The sequence below is a fragment of the Zootoca vivipara genome, chromosome 5 (genome assembly GCF_963506605.1).
Source record: "Zootoca vivipara chromosome 5, rZooViv1.1, whole genome shotgun sequence".
Classification (NCBI taxonomy): Eukaryota; Metazoa; Chordata; class Lepidosauria; order Squamata; family Lacertidae; genus Zootoca; species Zootoca vivipara.
This window is the reverse complement of record NC_083280.1, coordinates 55,185,077-55,202,989: the sequence shown is the minus strand read 5'-3', so window position 1 is coordinate 55,202,989 and position 17,913 is coordinate 55,185,077. Positions and strand designations below refer to the sequence as shown.

The 17,913-nt window shown below is 40.1% G+C and overlaps 1 protein-coding gene across 10 annotated transcripts in view; it reads right to left on the bottom strand.

The window, feature by feature from the left end:
- The window catches only part of PLEKHA1 (pleckstrin homology domain containing A1), a 41,163-nt gene extending 24,660 nt beyond the window's left edge, over positions 1-16,503 (bottom strand). For 5 of the 10 annotated variants that reach the window (XR_009557606.1, XM_035138722.2, XM_035138718.2 and 2 more), the window contains exons 1-4: positions 16,283-16,446; positions 5,199-5,359; positions 3,194-3,250; positions 1,302-1,347 (exon numbers count right to left, since the gene is read on the bottom strand). Coding sequence is in view for 9 of the 10 variants with exons in the window: in XM_035138722.2 (XP_034994613.1) it covers positions 1,302-1,347; positions 3,194-3,250; positions 5,199-5,339 (244 nt within the window). In the remaining variant the exon portion in view is untranslated. The other 5 variants (XM_035138720.2, XM_035138721.2, XM_060274800.1 and 2 more) reach the window with 5 other exon arrangements.
- Positions 16,504-17,913: the final 1,410 nt, after the last annotated feature.

Sequence of the window (17,913 nt, the reverse complement as noted above, 5' to 3'; positions counted from 1 at the left end):
AACATTCATAGAGCTGGTTTCTGCCACTTTTACTTCATACTTAAATCTGCAAATAATTTCCTAGTGATTGGTAATAATATGGATTCTCTTAGCTAGTGCTACGGTATATTGCCACATTTTCTTTGTGTGTGTAACAGAGTACAGAAAAAGCATTAAAGCTCAAATAACCCACACAAAGACTGTTCCTTTATATTAAATATTTGAGAATCTTTTTGCCACAGGGCCACCTCCTTTCATCATGTCATGAAGTGTAAGCAACACATATGGGAAGCCAGTTGTCAGAAGCACTCTGATATACAAGGAGATTATGTTTACTTCTGTAGTAGATCATAATTCTGAACAAACAGAAATATGGTAAAAATGGCCTCACCACATAGTCAAATACTTAGTGCTATTGGGATCCCACAGTTGGACACAGCCTATGGCAACACTACAAGCAGTAGCTCCGTAACAAGACATGCCTGCAGCCATACTTATAAACAGCCCTGTTATAAGAGTCACAATTATGACTCAAACAACAACAACAAAAACAACAACAACAACAACAACCATAAATTTGTACTACTTCAGAAAAATAAGGATTTTGAAAGCCATCAGTTCTTCATATACCACTAAAAGAAATATTCTGGGTGCCTGATGTTTGGAAAATAAAGAAATATATATTAAACAGGTACACTTGGTGGGTGTTTTGATTTGTTTTATATATAATTGTTAGACCATTCATTTCTAACAGTAATATAATATTAATGCTTAAAGAATAGAGGAATCCAAAATTTATTGCATATGCTAACATGGCCATCTAGGCTTTGCTTTATCGCTAGATGCATTTTAAACTCACTGTAAATAACAAATTAGCAGGCATTGTTAATACCAATGTGTAGTAAAACACGACTCTCGTTTTTTCTGTTTTTGCTGTATAAAATCCAGTGTATATAATGGTCCACAACATGAGTAAGGGGAAAAAATAAATATTTTACAGCATATGAAGTGTTGATTAATAGTTAATTTTGTCAAAACAAATACAGAAATAATGTTTTAATTATCAAATTATTAAATATACCATTGGTAACTGCCACTTGTTGCTGTATGATCAACAATTTTGCTAATTTAGATACTGCCAATATCTAATCTATAAAAAGGAATAACTTTTCTTCTTTAAATTAGAAGGAAACTTTAAATATGAATTAACTTGAAATCCAAATAGATATTTCCACTTGTATTTGATAAGAAATGGGCAGAACATATCCTGGTTGCAATCAACAACAACAACAACAACATTTATGCCATCTACTACAACTTACCAAAGCAGAATTCTGCCTTTGGCCTCAGTTTAGTTGCATCACTAACCTAAAAAAATGACAGAGTTATATGCATTACCATAATAAAAATTATCATGTGCAACATAAAAATGCCTTACAATAAAACTTGATTTGTGTATTGATTATAAACACACATTACACTAGTACACAGATCCACATAAAAAAGCAGTGAGCTATCTCATCTCTACAAAGGACTCTAGAAATGGAGTATTTTTGGAGCCTGCAAAAAATGGAAACACATGTAATATTATCCAAACTAAACTTATTCTTTACTTTAACAGATTAATCCTACCATGGCAGATTGGGGAAAAAACAATTTTCTTTACTGAAATGAGGCTAGTAGCCTGTGTTGCCATGCTGCCCACCAAGCATAGAACTTCCTTTCTTCTACTTCCTGAGCAGGCTAGTAAAAAACTTTGCAGGCAAGTTACTTTTGTGGGCTTACTGACATGACTGAAAAAATGGCAGTTTATTATTATTTCATTTGTATACCACTCTTCATGAAAATCAAAGAGCAGTTTATACAATAAACATGAAAATATAATAATAAACAAATTAATAAGCCCCATAAAACACAAATATAAACATGAAAAAAGTATTTTTTGTATCAGCATTTTTCTTAATCTATTAAAGCTCCTGATTCTGAACTCATGGACTTCCAAAAAATAGTGGCTTTTCAACTCTTTTTTCACATACTGTACTGCTATCTTCCTTGGTTCTGTGACAAATGTTTGTGCAGTTTGTGTAGTGAGAAAGACTGAGAAATCCAAAACAGGCTGGACACAAGGGAATCGGAGATCATTTAGAGTAAAGGCCTTACCAGTATGTACAAGGAGCTAAGAACTTGGCATTTCTAAACTAAGTATTGCAATGTTTCATATTTCACAACATTTAAATTTATTTTTCCAATATTTACCCAGAAGGTAGTTTCTTTTTAATATTGCACTGAAATGCAGCAAAAATGCTTCCACATATATTAATACAACCTTTGAATAGTAAATCAGTGATTGAGGTAGATGTATTGAATTCATTTATTCTCTATTGCCTGCTTTTTTTCTAAGGATATTTACCAAGTTGTAAAACTATAGAAGATATATCAGAGACTAAAAATAAACATTAAATACTTGCTTTGTGTACTGAGCTCTTTCCCACAAAGAACCCCACCCCCAAAGTAAATAAGATTATAAATAGTCTGACTGTGGGATACAAATACAGTACTCAAAACACAATTATATAAAAGCTGTCCACACACTCTGCACTCTCTTCCCATCACACTAGTTTCACTCATACTCCAGCAGACAATTTAAGAAGATTTCATCTACATTATTTACTTTCAGAGAAAAAACTGTGGCTGAATTCAGACATTAACAATAAACTATGACCTAGTCCTACATGAATGAGCCTAAGACTCATAGGCTCATGGACCCCATGCTCCTCTGGAGTGGCTGCAAGGAGAAAAGCAGCAGCAGACTTTTGAACAACTGATTGGCAGTACATCCACATCTTGAAAACCCATGGGGTTTGATTCACCAAAACAAGCCAACTATAAACAGGGGTTTGTTGGCTTGTTCAGAAACCATAAATAAAAATGGGCTGAACATGGCACATGCACATGTACAAACAACACCCAATTAGATAAAATGTTGATCTGAAGTAATAAAAATTATTGTGAGCAAAAACTACTGCAACTAGTTTCAGAATTCTGACTTTGCATTCTTCCTTTCCAATGTTCTCAGAAACAATAGCCAAAAGAAAGACACATTCTTTCACATATAATTTACTAGCTACATCTTAAAGAGGTTACTCACATCTCAATTGCTTTCAAAGTGTGTTGTGAATTTGGAAATGCAATCTTTGGAGGAACACATACGTACCTTTGAAATGTAGGTAAGTTTAATGGCTCCAACTGGCGGAGATCCAGAGGGAAGGTTCTGTAGTCAAGAAAATAGCTTTTATTTTATTGTGCAGTGCTATCAATTAAGACAATATATGCCCAAATTTCCAAACCATCAAAAAAACCATTCAAAACCAGAATATTTCTTTAACATATTCTTATGTATTTGATCTCCTTTATTAGAAAGATCTCCCTCCAACACGGAGGGAGGAGCATTGGCCCCAGTCTCATGAGTGCTGGGGTGAAACCACCTCAGCTCTCTCCGCTGACAGCACCCAAAGGGAAGAACAGGGAGCATTGGCCCCCGCCCTGCGAGGCTCCAGGGTGAAACTGTCAATGCTCCTACCACTGTCAGCACCTGGCACAGGGAGGAAGGAGGCAGCTGGAGAAGGTAGGTAAGGAGCTGGGCAGCAGGCAAGTTCCACCCATGATATACTGCTGGGTGAAGGCACCATCATGATCTGGTCTTCAAACCAATCCTGGATGATGTATTGACACATCACCCAGGCCTACTACCAAGTAGACATGCACACCAAAAACAGCTTTCAGCAAAGCTCTGATGCTTTGTTCAAAAGCTTGAAACCCAAAATATTCTAAGAACTAGTAATTGCAATACCTTTTTTATTCTTCCCTCTGTGTCATACCTAACTATGCCAGCCAACTTAATCCTGCTTGTTTTTGCAAACAACTTCCTTAACTGCACTTGTTTCATGAATCTAAACACTCCATCTCCTATATTTTAGCTAATTTCATTTTGTTTTTAATTTAAGCAGGTTTTTCTTCTGGCTGATGATTTTACCCTTTCTAGATTTTGCTAATTTCTGTAATTTGAAAATAACCCCGGCAACTTATCTGAAGGATGGGATAGAAATCTATACAGTATAGCATAATTATCTGGCCCAGCAGCACTTTCTGTGTAACAGAATGGTGCTACTATTGTGGTTTGTTATTTTAAAATAAACTCCTACACTAAAACAGCTTGCCAGCAACAGTTTAAAGACTTAGCCTTAGCAAAACCAGTCTCTGACTGGCTCTTGATTGTTACAACATATTTCAGGTGCTATGATTCATATACACACGATCACACACCAAAATCGAAGTACTGTACTGTTGCGACATAAATCTGGGGTCTCAAAGTGAGGACCAAATGGTAATTTGCATTTTTGCAGAAGTGCTCCACTGATTTCCATGAGTTTTCTCATGGGGCTCAATATGGTTCATAATTCTTTGATTCTGATTGAATCCAGTAAAATCCAAAGATTCTTAAAAAAATGGGCACAATGACCACAGGCCTTAAATTGACACATATCAAATGTACCTAAGTAACCAGGTAATCTTCCTTTGTTTTCACCCAGGCATCATCTGGCACTGAGCCAGCCAATTATTTATTTTCAAGTAGGTTTGAAGTTCAAAACTAGAAGTTTAAGTGTAAAAATCCTGACAATACCAACAAAGTTGTCTTTCTTTGCTAGCTTACAGCCTACATACAAACCTAGTCAAAGAACTGCCCAAAAGGCACTTTGAAAAGAAAGTTGGGGTTGGTGGGTTAAATCACCACCACTGAAATGCTTGCCAAGATCTATAAACAAGTCTACTTCCAATTCCACCTTTTGTCTCTTGTATGTCAACTGTGGACTGGATGACAAACCTCAGGTACAAATTTAACCCAGAACCTGCCACCTGCTGACCATCAGCATTCAATCACAGTCTTCACACCCCAATTATTTGGGTCTCAGTTTTATCTTCAAACAAATGTTTCTAGGACCATAGCCTAAGGTATCCAAATTTCAAATGGTAAATCATTTGAATCACGAAGTTGGAATCACAGGGCAAAATGAGAATTTAACAGGTTATGTATCTGCACAAAGAAAAGTTGAAAGGCACGTCAATACTGCCAGATTTTTTTCCTTGAAATCTCCCAGCTCAATTCAATCTCACATTATAAAAAAGCACAAACATATATAAGTATCCTGAAATGTTTTTACCTGTGGATTATCCATGTACCATACCAAATTATCTTCTCTTGTGTCCAATATGAAGTATCTCCGCAAAAACTTTCCACTATTTTCATTTTCTTCAATGTCTAGAAAACCACAAATACGATTTTGGCGATCCACATAAGGCATTTCTGAATTTGGACATTACACTGTAAAACAAAGAGTAGCAAATGTTTGCTTTACTAGCTGCACTTAATCAATACTGTTTCATTACTAGTTTCATCTAACATACTTTGATAGCTTATTTTAGGAAAAGGTGATACTCAAATAAGCAAGCGGGGGGGGGGGGGAATCCCCACTGAAATTTATAAAAAACAAAATAACATTGTGATTCACTAAACATTGCCCCAAACCCTATTTTTCATGAGAGAACAGCTAGAGATTCCAAAATAGATGAGATACTTGAGAATATTTCCATATTGGCCCAAATATAAGCCACACCTTTAAAATTGGGGGGGGGGTTAAAAAATACCCGAATATAAGCTGCTCCATTCCTCGCTGCTGCTGACTGCATACTGGGCTGGTGGGGAGCTGCACTGCACTGCTGGCGGCCTTTCCCCTTCCTCGCTCTCTCCCTTCCTGGCCCTGGGGGAGAGGGCAGGGCAGGCGCCACTTTGCAGTGCTTCACATAATTAGAATTGCATGCTTCAAGTGCTACCAAGACACTTTCAACCAAGGTATATAAAACAACGATAGTGGATTTATTCAGTTTCTAGAATACTGTATATTAATTGTGCTAAATCATTCTTTCAAAAAGCTTGCTACCCTTTCTACAACCCTTTCTACAAGAGCAGTTGTAGACTTGGTTCATCAGCAATGTGTTGCATGTGAGTGTTATATGAACTTTCTATATTCTATTTATGTTTATTATTTTTGGGACTTTTAAACCATATAGAAAGAGAATGAATACTGATAGATAGATAGATAGATAGATAGATAGATAGATAGATACTGAAGAGGAAGGAAGAGGTGAGGCAGGTGAATTAGGGATAAGGAAATGAGGGGGACATATTTGAATGCTTGATTACTTTTAATTATTGTTTGTTTGGCCTTCTCATCCTCTAAGCTTTCAATTAAGCATAATCGTGTTAAGTGAGCCCTTCTGGCACAGATACAGCATTTTTTTTGAAAAATAACTGTTACAATATTATGAGGGATATTATAGGCTCAATCTAAGTGTGGGGCTATGACCTGGAAGACCATGGTTCAAATCCCCACACAGCCATGAAACTGGCTGGTTGACCTTGGGCCAGTCACCATCCCTTAGTCTAAGCTACCTCACAGGGTTGTTGTGAAGGTGAAATGGGGAGGAGAACCATGTATGCCACCTTGAGCTCCTTTGAAGAAAAAGATGGTATATAAATGTTATAAATAAATAAACCACACAGACTTAATTGGGCAAGTCTTGGTACAACTTGCTTTCAAGCAAATGACTGAAGCTTAAGGCAAACGTACTGCAGATTCGGTTACAATGAATCTCTCCACACATTATCCTAGTTGATAGGGACAACTGGCACTTCTATTAAGCTTGTTGATAAACTGAAAAAGAGAGTAAATCTCAACAACCCAAAGGCATCACAAATTATGGCAATACAACTCTCCACCAGTGTTAGAAATTAGCCAAGCCCCAGCTGTATTTTGCGACTGGTACGGATCCAATTCCAACCACGTGGAGATCTCTGGATGCCAGGTTGGCGACTGGGGAAAGCAAAATGTCACTAGTACAATCTGAAATATTTTCCTTGAAGCTTCAATTTGTTTTATTCTGGATTGTTTTATCTGATGCTTTAATGTGCTGTAAACCGCTTTGAGATTTGTCCTTTAAAATATAAAGCGGTATAGAAATGAATAATCATAATTGTATTAATCTCCATTGCAAAAATAAAAGGTGATGAGACATTCGATTGTGGCAACAAAAACCTTGGTTTATGAGAATTAGATTATATATCTGAGTTTCTAACACTGCTCTCCACATTTGGCTCTACAAAAATGTATGGCTCTCAGTCCAAATACAAAATGTTTATATTGCCTGAAATATAGGCATGAAAGCTGGTATCCATTTTAAGTTTGTGTTCATGCCAATTATATTTCGATTTAATAACTCATTGCTAAGCTCTTGTATCATTTGTTTAAAAGTGAGTAAGTATACGTGTAGCAAGTTAATAAAACTATTTAAACAATGATGCAAATGAGGATATATAATCTCACTGACAATATGAACTATATTCAAACTTCTGAGATGTCTTAACACCACTCATTCCTGAATGCAGTGGACTGTGGAGTTATAATTATACCATTTGTCAGAACATGTTACAATATTTCACCACAATGCCTTGGAGCCATAGACAGAAACAATGTTATTGGGAACAAGCAGGAAGAGAGAAAGAAAAAGAGAGAGAGCACACGCACTGGTATAAGGATAACCAACGAATACTTTGCATACTCCAGATCTTCTAGGACAAAGCAAGTGTGGACACATATTCAGCCATTAGATTCTAAAGTTTATATCTGACAGGTTTCCTTTACTAACTATACCACATCCAAGCAGCCAAAAATTTGGGCTGGGTTTATTTTCACTCCAATATGAAGCAAGGCATCATATCTGCATTCGGGAATTCTGTCAAATTAGCCAGGGTCATATACTAGCTAATATTCTCAGTATAAAATCTATAGCTTTGTGGCCTAGAAAAAAAGTTAGGTAAAGGTAAAGGTACCCCTGACCATTAGGTCCAGTCATGGATGACTCTGGGGTTGCGGCGCTCATCTCGCTTTACTGGCCAAGGGAGCCGGCATACAGCTTCCGGGTTATGTGGCAGCATGACTAAGCTGCTTCTGGCGAACCAGAGCAGCGCACGGAAATGCTGTTAACCTTCCCGCCGGAGCAGTACCTATTTATCTACTTGCACTTTGACATGCTTTCGAACTGCTAGGTTGGCAGGAGCAGGGACCGAACAATGGGAGCTCATCCCATCGGGATTCGAACTGCCGACCTTCTGATCGGCAAGCCCTAGGCTCTGTGGTTTAACCCACAGCTCTACCCACGTCCCAGAAAAAATGTTAGTTTTTATTTTATTACTCAGGCCCAGACTTCCATGGCCTTTATTTTGAGTGGTGTATGTGTGTAGTTACGAGATATCCCCAGATTTATCCAGCCCTCACAACAGCATAGTCAAGTTTATTCTGCTAGCCATTTACTGAAACCAAAACATGAGCTTATAGCTGCAATAAATTTGATCTGATCTAGTTACATAGATCTCAAGGTCTCAGTATTAATGTGCTTCCAAAATGTTCGACAACCGAGGTGCAGCTTCTGATTGGCTGCAAGATCTTCCTGCACTCAAGCGGAAGCCGTGTCAGATATTCGGAAACTTCTGGGTTTTCAGTGTTTGGGAGCCAAAACATTCCAAAACCGAGACGTTCGGGAGCCGAGATATGACTGTATATCCCATACATAAGATCTGGGAAGTTAGAGGGACTTCAATCTTAAGAACAGCCAACTTTTTTAAAAAGAACTGATTTAAACCAAATTTCCCATGTTACAGGTCATACATTTCCTTAATAAAAATGCAGACAAAGTGGCAGCTATAACATAACAAACACAACCTAGGGACATAACTAAAAAATGTTTAGTCATATAATTCTGCAGCACATCTAAGTTACATCAACTTAGATTTCTATTTAAGGTAGTTTTCAATACACATTTAAGGATTTTAACTGAAAGCTAATGTTAAAATCCTAATTATTTAATGATTAATGCACATTTATCTAGCAGCAACAAAGCACAGTGGACTTCTGAGAAAACATGCGAATTTACTGTGTGTAGAACTTTCAAGAAATTACTGTACTGAGCTAAGAATTTTTTCCTCCATGAGATGAGCACTATATATCCTTGAAAAGTCGTTAAGATTCATAATCTGAAATCTGAACAAATTGCATAGGTCAGGTAACTAAATTCTATAAGAAGTTCTCTTAAAGATCACCCTGTGAATGTTCCTGGTAAGATACTGGAGGATATTTTCTAGAATATCTGAAGGTTTCTCACTTCTGTTTAGCCAGGCTTTTACTTACTTATATTTTTAAGAATCTGCTTCAGTTTTTAAATTCAAAATTAATTTTTATCCCTCCTGCTACTATATTATCACCCTCTTGCCAATGTTCAAGACAGTTATGAGTCACAAAGTACTTCCCGCTTGGCCACTTCTAAGGAAGATGCAAAGCAAAATGCACATTACCCTCCCAAGCTGATAAGAACTAGGAGGAGTAATAACTGTAGCATGATTTCTATCACAAAGAGCTGAATTTGGAATTATTGCTAAGCTTTTGCAGAAGCTACATTCCTGCCACTTAACTTTTGAGGGCCAACACAGTATATGCAAGTATATTAACATCAAATCTGCACTTCTGGATCTGAGCACTCTTGCAAAGGTTGGAAGAACAGAATTCAAGCTTTCAGCAACCAGTCCAAAAAAACCAAGCCAAAAGCCACAACACTACCTCATCTATGTTCACTGTTCTTCCAACCACTCCTTTGGTTTCACAAAAAGACAGATGAAAAGTTAAGTGATTTTCAACATTTCATCTACCTCCCATCACAACCCTTCCCAAAGTAGGCTGTTTTTCAATTTCCATAACACTTTGCCCCGTGCACACCCAATACTGTTCAAATAATTTCAAACTATCTGACAAACTGAATTCTGTAAACTAAAATTAACACAGTAAATAAACACATCCAAATTCAATTAGCATAATTTATTCTGGATCCAGGCTGGCTTGATGCAAAACTCAGTCCTGCTTAGTGGGTAGCAAATAAATACAATACAATGCTTTGACACAAAAGTCCAATGTTACATACTCTAGGGGAGTTAACATACCACAAAAGGCATATTAAGTAATACTATAACCAGGATTAACCACCTGATGGATCAAATACTGTATAGTGCAATCATGTTGATGAAATATTCTGTGATGAAATATTTGAAATTATTTTATTAGTATTGTAATACGTGTCCATAACGACAAGTTACTGAACATCACAGAATGTAATGTATGTAATTATTATATATCACAAGGTTATGCAAGTGTCAGTAATAAAGAGGGGGAAACAATTCTCACTAGCTTTTGTTTGAAGCCACAAGGATAAACACACACTTGGTTTTCAATTTGGTGAAGAAAAACATAGCCATTATTTTAAAAACAGGTGTTAGTTTTAAATGTTGTTACAAAGCAGACAAGCAGGCATCTGTTTCTAAATGAAGATAGACAAAGGGAGTGTGTGCATGTGGTATATAGATATATCACACCACATACTTCTGTAGCTTCGGATCAAGGGCCCTTCACTCTTGCCTTTGCTATCTGAAAACATAGTGATGCTAATAGAAAATGCTCACTGCATAAATAGCTGCATTCTTGGCTCCACAAAACATTTCACTAGATGAATAGATTGACTAAGCAACTGACACACTTCACAACTCTAAATAAACTTTTCATTGGTCCAACCTCAAGGTGATGAGCAACATAAAAACAAATAAGCAAATTAAAACACACTAAAAATAATTAAACTGACATAAGACTAAAACAGAAGATTAAGAAGAACATATTGGAACATGACAAATCTGAAAAGTCATCAGTATCTTACAGAAATAGATTTTAGTATTATAAACTAAACTACCGGTAACTATTTCCCTCAAACAATAGGCATTTCACATTGATTAGCCAAATACATTTATTTTAGACCTGAGGAAAATGCATCAAGTTGACAATTTTCTGAAGCTGTCCAGAGTTTAAACTGTCAGAACCACTGTAAATTCTTACTCTCTCCATGAAATGCCTTGATTATATTGGTCTTTGCAAAATTAGACACCTACACAGCCCTGATGTTTCTGCATCTACCTTAAGGAAGTATATCTACTTTTAAAAGCACCAACACTAACTTCCTTCCTTTAAAACAGAAGAAACCCTGTTTCATATTCCAATAGCAGGAAATGCATGGTAAAGTACAGGCTTATAAAAATCAAACTACCATATAATTCAGTTCATAATGCAATCCTTATCGAATAACTGTCTCCATAATGGGATTTCTGCCTGCGTTGAAAATAGTCATAGACAAGACAGCATGCTTGGAACCTGATGGTTGTTGTAACCAGTCGTCTGTACTTTACTGGTATGCATCATGTACATGTGGACCAATAAGCTGAATCCTTATAAGACTTATGTGTTGCAGTTTCTCAAATCTTACATATGGGCCACCTGTTCTGGACTGGCTTGAAATTTCCTGGAAGGAGCTGGTCCATAGATTGGGGGCATTCCTACAGCCAACATTGTCACTGGAGGTTCAGGTAGCCTCAGTGACTAGGAATGCCTATCTCCAACTACAGCTAGCTGATCAACATGCTCTGATAACTTCCAGACTGGATTATTGTATGCACTCTGACATGGAGCTGCTCTTGAAAAAGACTCAAATTTCAATTAGTCCAGACCGCAGCATCGAGATTACTGTCTGGAGCTCCATTTTGAACTCACATAACCACTTTCAAAACAAAAAAAAACAAAAAAAAACCCAGCAGCACTGATTGCCAATTCATTTCCAGGCCGAAAGATGCTCACACATTAAAATATTAAGTGGATTGTCCATTCCTGCAAAACTGAAAATTGAGTACAAGTGTTGTGAACAAGGCCTTTTATCTAAATACTATTTCTGCAATTCAGTGATAAAGGAAGGGGGTGCTATATATATCTCAGTATTTATGTATCAGTCACAGCCTTTGTATCTTTCCATCATCACTGTCCTATTCTTTGTAATGAAGTACGGTATATAAATTCTTTGGGTGATTATTTGATGTCTTTTTACAGAATAGTCCTCCACAGAAATTCACTTTCTCCTTACTGTGTAACAATTGATTAGAAACCATAACTGCAGTTGCTACAGCATGCCAAAAGCTCTATACATGCAAACACTGTCTAAATCTCCTGGGTTAACAACTAAATGGGAAGAAAACATACTTTTGCACAGAAACATAAGAAGAGCCTGTTGCATCAAGTCAGTGGCCCATCTAGTCCAGAATCCTGTACCTACAGTAGCCCAACATATGACTATGGGAAGCACCAGTACAACATTGAAACAACTGCACCATCACACCACAAAGCATGAAATGGTGAAAACTAGCCTTTACTGTTTTGTCCAAGCTGCTGATTTCCATATTAGATGTCACACATGATCATAGACATATTGATTGCTAAATTCATCATTTAGTCCCCACTGCAAGACCAACTGCAGTGCCTTTACTAAAGCACACTAGAGGAGACTCTGTCAGTCTTAGTGAAATACAATTAAGTACTGAAACAACTGCAGAGTAGCTTTGTACAAACATGCCATCTGAAAGAAAAGGGGATGGAAACAGAACTTTTGCAACCATTGATTGGCGAAATATACATTCATTGATTCTATGAATATGGATGAGGGTGGGAAATGAAAGTATTAGGAGAAGAACCTTTTCCCCCAGGAAGCAATTAATCATTCCATTAATACAGGTACCCTTTCAACTGCTACATACTGACACGTTGTTTGCAAGTTGCAAACCTTCATGAACTTCCTTGCAGCAGGGACACAATTTCAACTACAGTACATGTACTTCAACAAGTTGCATGAACAAAATCTGGGCCTTACATACCCCTGTGAATTATATCTTTGATGGTCAAAATGCTATCTCTGGAAATCACTAGCTTAAATGGAAAGCAATTCATATAAGAAAAAGTTGCACTCATGTTAGTAGTTCCCTCCTGGCTCCACATCAGCTTAACATTTGGTTTGACTAAGCAATTTTGCCACATTTAAATTCTACTCAGTATAACCAGTGCTTTTTTCTGGGGGTACGCAGGGGTACCCATACCCCTAAACATTTTGTGAATCTAAGTTAGGCCTCATTCGGGGCATTATTTCAATATGAGTAAGAACATGAGTACCCCTAAACATTTTTTAGAAAAAAAGCACTGAGTATAACACATACATAAAAAATATGTATACTTAATAACTGGTACGATATTACACAGGAGTGGGGAACCTCATTCTCAGGGGGCGGATAAGGCCCTCCAACCCTTGGGATTCTCCCCAAGCCACACTTCCTTCCCAACCATACTCCTCACTGGCCCTGCTTCATATCTTCCTTTAGTGTTTTTGCCTCACCACAATGAGCCCATGAATTCTAATAATTGGAGAGGGGAATGTGTGTAGAAACTAGCAGCTGTACAAAGGTAAACGTTGCATTCCCTGCCATGCCCACTTTGCCCCGGCCATGCCCGCCATTGGCATCTGACCTCCAGATGGTTGCTCAGAAAGAATTATGGTCCTCAGACTGAAAGGGGATTCCCACCCTGACATAGCATGTTATGTTGATATTAGGCACTTAACATAGGTGATTGCAGAGACTGCATTATAAATGTTAATGATTACATAAACTCCTGAAGACTAGAAAATGCCTCATTGATTCTAGAGCCTATATATGATAGCAGTTGTAAATGTAGTTTTTTATCGTGGTTATGTGTACTCTTATTAAGCTATGCTATTTCAGAATGTGAAAATGCTACTAATTCCAACTCAACCATCAAACGGCACAAGAGGGAGATTGGCCACACATCTTGCAATTTAGGCCTAAGTATCAATCTAGATAGGGACCCAGGTGGCGCTGTGGGTTAAACCACTGAGCCTAGGGCTTGCTGATCAGAAAGTTGGTGGTTCGAATCCCTGTGACAGGGTGAGCTCCTGTTGCTCGGTCCCAGCTCCTGCCAACCTAGCAGTTCGAAAGCACGTCAAAGTGCAAATAGATAAATAGGTACCGCTACAGCGGGAAGGTAAGCGGTGTTTCCATGTGCTGCTCTGGTTCGCCAGAAGCAGCTTTGTCATGCTGGCCACATGACCTGGAAGCTGTACGCTGGCTCCCTCGGCCAATAATGCGAGATGAGCGCTGCAACCCCAGAGTCGGTCACGACTGGACCTAATGGTCAGGGGTCCCTTTACCTTTACCTATCAATCTAGATACCCCATATATGCATATCCCAGAAACATCAACAAATGACCGGAGACTATTCTCAATCCATCCCCCTCCCCCAAAAGTCAAAATCTCAATAAATACATTAACAATTTCTTTGAAGGAGATACTTCAGGAATATCTACATACAAACCTCCGCATGTCATATACCGATGTTATAATTTTCTGTTTAGTTTATATTATTAATTGTTGGTTTTAGTGTCTGTGTATTCTCCATCCTGAGACTATTGTGAACAGCGAATTATAAATGCACATAGAAAATATATACACCTCCAAATTTCTCAGAAGGCATTAATATCCTGTGATGATAAAGTGAAAAAAAAGTTTGGCAAACAAAAACAGCTAGATAAGGAACTTTGAACCCTTTACAGATATTAATGAAGCTAGAAATCCCAGTATTAGCAGGCTTTTGAAGTCATCAAAAAGGAAATACAACACTTAAAGCAAATAAAGTTTTAATTAAAGTATCTCTTCTAATTGCCTTTAAGCTGCTGCTTCAAAATTCCAGTTTGCATCGTACACAAAGGCATAACTCCGAAAACATTTGTCAGCATTCATGCACCCACCCTTTACAAAAGAACAGCATTCAACCACAACCCAAGTCACTCTATAATTCTCGAGACCGATAAGATCTGAGTCTCCACAGCATCACACTCAGAATACTGAAGTAACAAAAATTACTTGATAACAAGATCAACCCCTGACCGCTGGGGATGTTGCATAGTCTCAAACACTTACCAGGTTAATTATACCATGAGCTGCCAATTTTTCCCCAGGGTAAAAAGTCACTTTGGGAGTCCTAGTCAAAGAGAAAATGCTACATGCTGCAGAACTAAGCAAAAGCAGGTAATCACAGACGCCCTCATGACACCAATCCTTCAGCTCCTCAGCATGGCAGTTTCAACATGAGCACATCCAATGCCACATACAAACTACACACACCATATCCTGTCCCCTTTGCAGTTCCTAGGGCACAGCAACTAGGCCAGCTGCTCTCCCCACCCGCACTTCCCAAACACAAAGAAAAAAAGAAAGAAATATCTATCAAGAGGAGTCCTGTCTGGATCATAAGATCATAAAAATAGAATCAGAAACATACAATTGTAGAATTGGGAGAGACCACGAGAGTCCTCTGGTCCAACCCCCGCCTGCAATGCAGGAATCATGTTGCCCAACGTGGGGCCTGTACCCCGAGATTAAGAGTCTCATGCTCTAACCACTGGGCTATCCCAGCAGACCCTACTGCACACACAGTAGTAGCCACCAAACGCTTCTAGGGGATGAAGGCACTGTAACGACCCCGCGGTGCTGCCCCGCAGCATTCTTATACTGTATACCAATTACTTAAAACACCCGACGCGATATCCCTACCTGCGGGTAGGGAGCGCGACCCTAACCCTCAACATTCAGGAGGGCGCGCTGCCCCTGGCAGACGCCAAAGCCACCTTGAGAGCTTAGCAGCAGTCGCCACCGAGCTCCCTACTCTCGGGAGGCCAAAGGGCCACCACGGCAGCCAGGAAGGAGCTTCGCCTGCAGGGGGTCAACAAGCACCTGGCCCTGGGGGGAGGAGGAGGAGGAGGTGGTGGAGGTCGAGGTCATGCCGCCACAGCCACCTCTTCCAGGCTCTGCAAAGGCTGCCTCGCCGTGGCGAGTGGAGTCCCACGCCCCCTCCCATCTTCCCTCAGACCTGGTCCTTCCGCCCTGGAACCTGTTTAAACCCCCCTCCCCCCACCCGGCTCACCTTAACGAACCACCAGAGCAGCCCCAGCCCCCCCCCTCACCCGGCCAAACCTCCGTCTCTCGCCTCACAGCCGCCGACCTGCTCCGAGGCGCCTCCGCCCTGGCGGCCCCCCTACCTTCCCACACAGAGGCCGCCTCGCCCGCCGCCGGGCTCCCTTCATCAGGGAAGGCGAGACCCCTTTCAACCGGCGGCGGCATTAAGCGGGGAAGTGGGGCGTGTTTGTTTGCTTTTTAATACCCCGCTTCTTCTTCCTTCGGCCCTGCTCTCTCCCTCAGGCGGCCGGTACTCACTCAAATCCGCGGAAATTCCTGCGAGAGCCCCCTGAACGCAGAGCGCCCTACGAAGCCGGACCAGCCGCTCCCAGGCGCGGTCCCGCCCTCTTTTCTCTCGGCGCTGGAGCTCTTTTTCTCCCCCTTCTCTCTCTCTTCTCCTTCCCTCCTCAGAGGAGAAACTTTATTAGTTACCTCAGTGCGAGCTACAGGAACTGCCTGCTCTCGCGAGCCCAGGGCGCATGCGCCAGGTTCCCGCCGCCAGAGCTTGGGATGGGGGTGGGGTGGGGGTTGAAGTCGGTGAAGGACTACAGGTCCCAAGAAGCCCGTGCTCTATAAGGGAGCTTCGAAAGCCTGGCTTTCTCTTCTCCTGCCGAGAGGCATCATGGAAAGTGTAGTCTTCCCAGCGCCTGCCCCCGCGTCGCGCGATCTCTTCGGAGCCAGTTGCATGCTGGGATTTGTATTCCTCGTTCCGCGGAACTCGGGCTACAGGCTGGGACCTGTCATGTATTCACTAGGGGCGGGGGAGGAATGTACTGAAACGAACGGCAGGAATGTCCCCGTTGGGGACAATGGGAGCTCTCTGAAGGTCCATAGGACATAATGGGAGCGGAGAGTACCTATTGGTGTAACTGGGCTGGCTCCATTGAAAGAAAAGTAAACTGCAAATAAAACGAGGCGTGGAGTCTTGAGAGCGAGGGGAATGGGTCCGAAGGATAGAAATGCAATACAGATAGCTTTATCTCGCTCTTCTTGTTTTATTATTTTAACTGCCGGGTTTTTGGGTTTAGATTTAATTTGGATTGGATTTATTTATTTATTTGCAGCATGTGCACCACTTTGCTTCACATTTTTTGCAGGTGGCTTAAAGGTAAGGGTAAAGAGACCCCTGACAATTAAGTCCAGTTGCGAACGACTCTGGGGTTGCGGCGCTCATCTCGCTCTATAGGCCGAGGGAGCCAGCGTTTGTCTGCTTCCGGAGACAGTTTTCCCGGGTCATGTGGCCAGCATGACTAAGCCGCTTCTGGCGAAAGCAGAGAAAGCGCACAGAAACACCGTTTACCTTCCTGCCGTTTACCTTACCTATTTATCGACTTGCACTTTGACTTGCTTTCGAACTGCTAGGTTGGCAGGAGCTGAGACCAAACAATGGGAGCTCACCCTGTCGTGGTTTTTCGAACCGCCGACCTTTCAATTGGCAAGCCCAAGCGGCACAGTGTTTTAACCCACAGCGCCACCCGCGTCCCTGCAGGTGGCTTAGGATTCTTTTAAATAAAATAAATGATTAGACTGTGTTGACCATGTACACTACCTTGCTCTCCATGGAGAAAAGGTAGGGATTACCGTAAATTTAGTAAATAATTATCCCCCTTACATACATGTTCATTAACTAAGATAATATTGGTCATTATATTGACTAACATAACTAAATCAGACAAATATTTTGGGCCAGCCATAAAAGGCTTTGTAATCATGATGGGATATAGGAAGTCTGACATCAAATAATTGGGATTTATCCATTATTCCTGATTCCGATACAAAGATTGTATGAACATTGTCTGCAGTTCAGTGCATAAAAACTGATAGATTTTTCACTGTTGCTGAGCATGTTTCAAAGCACACTGTGTTGGTCAAAGGGCAGAAGATACCAT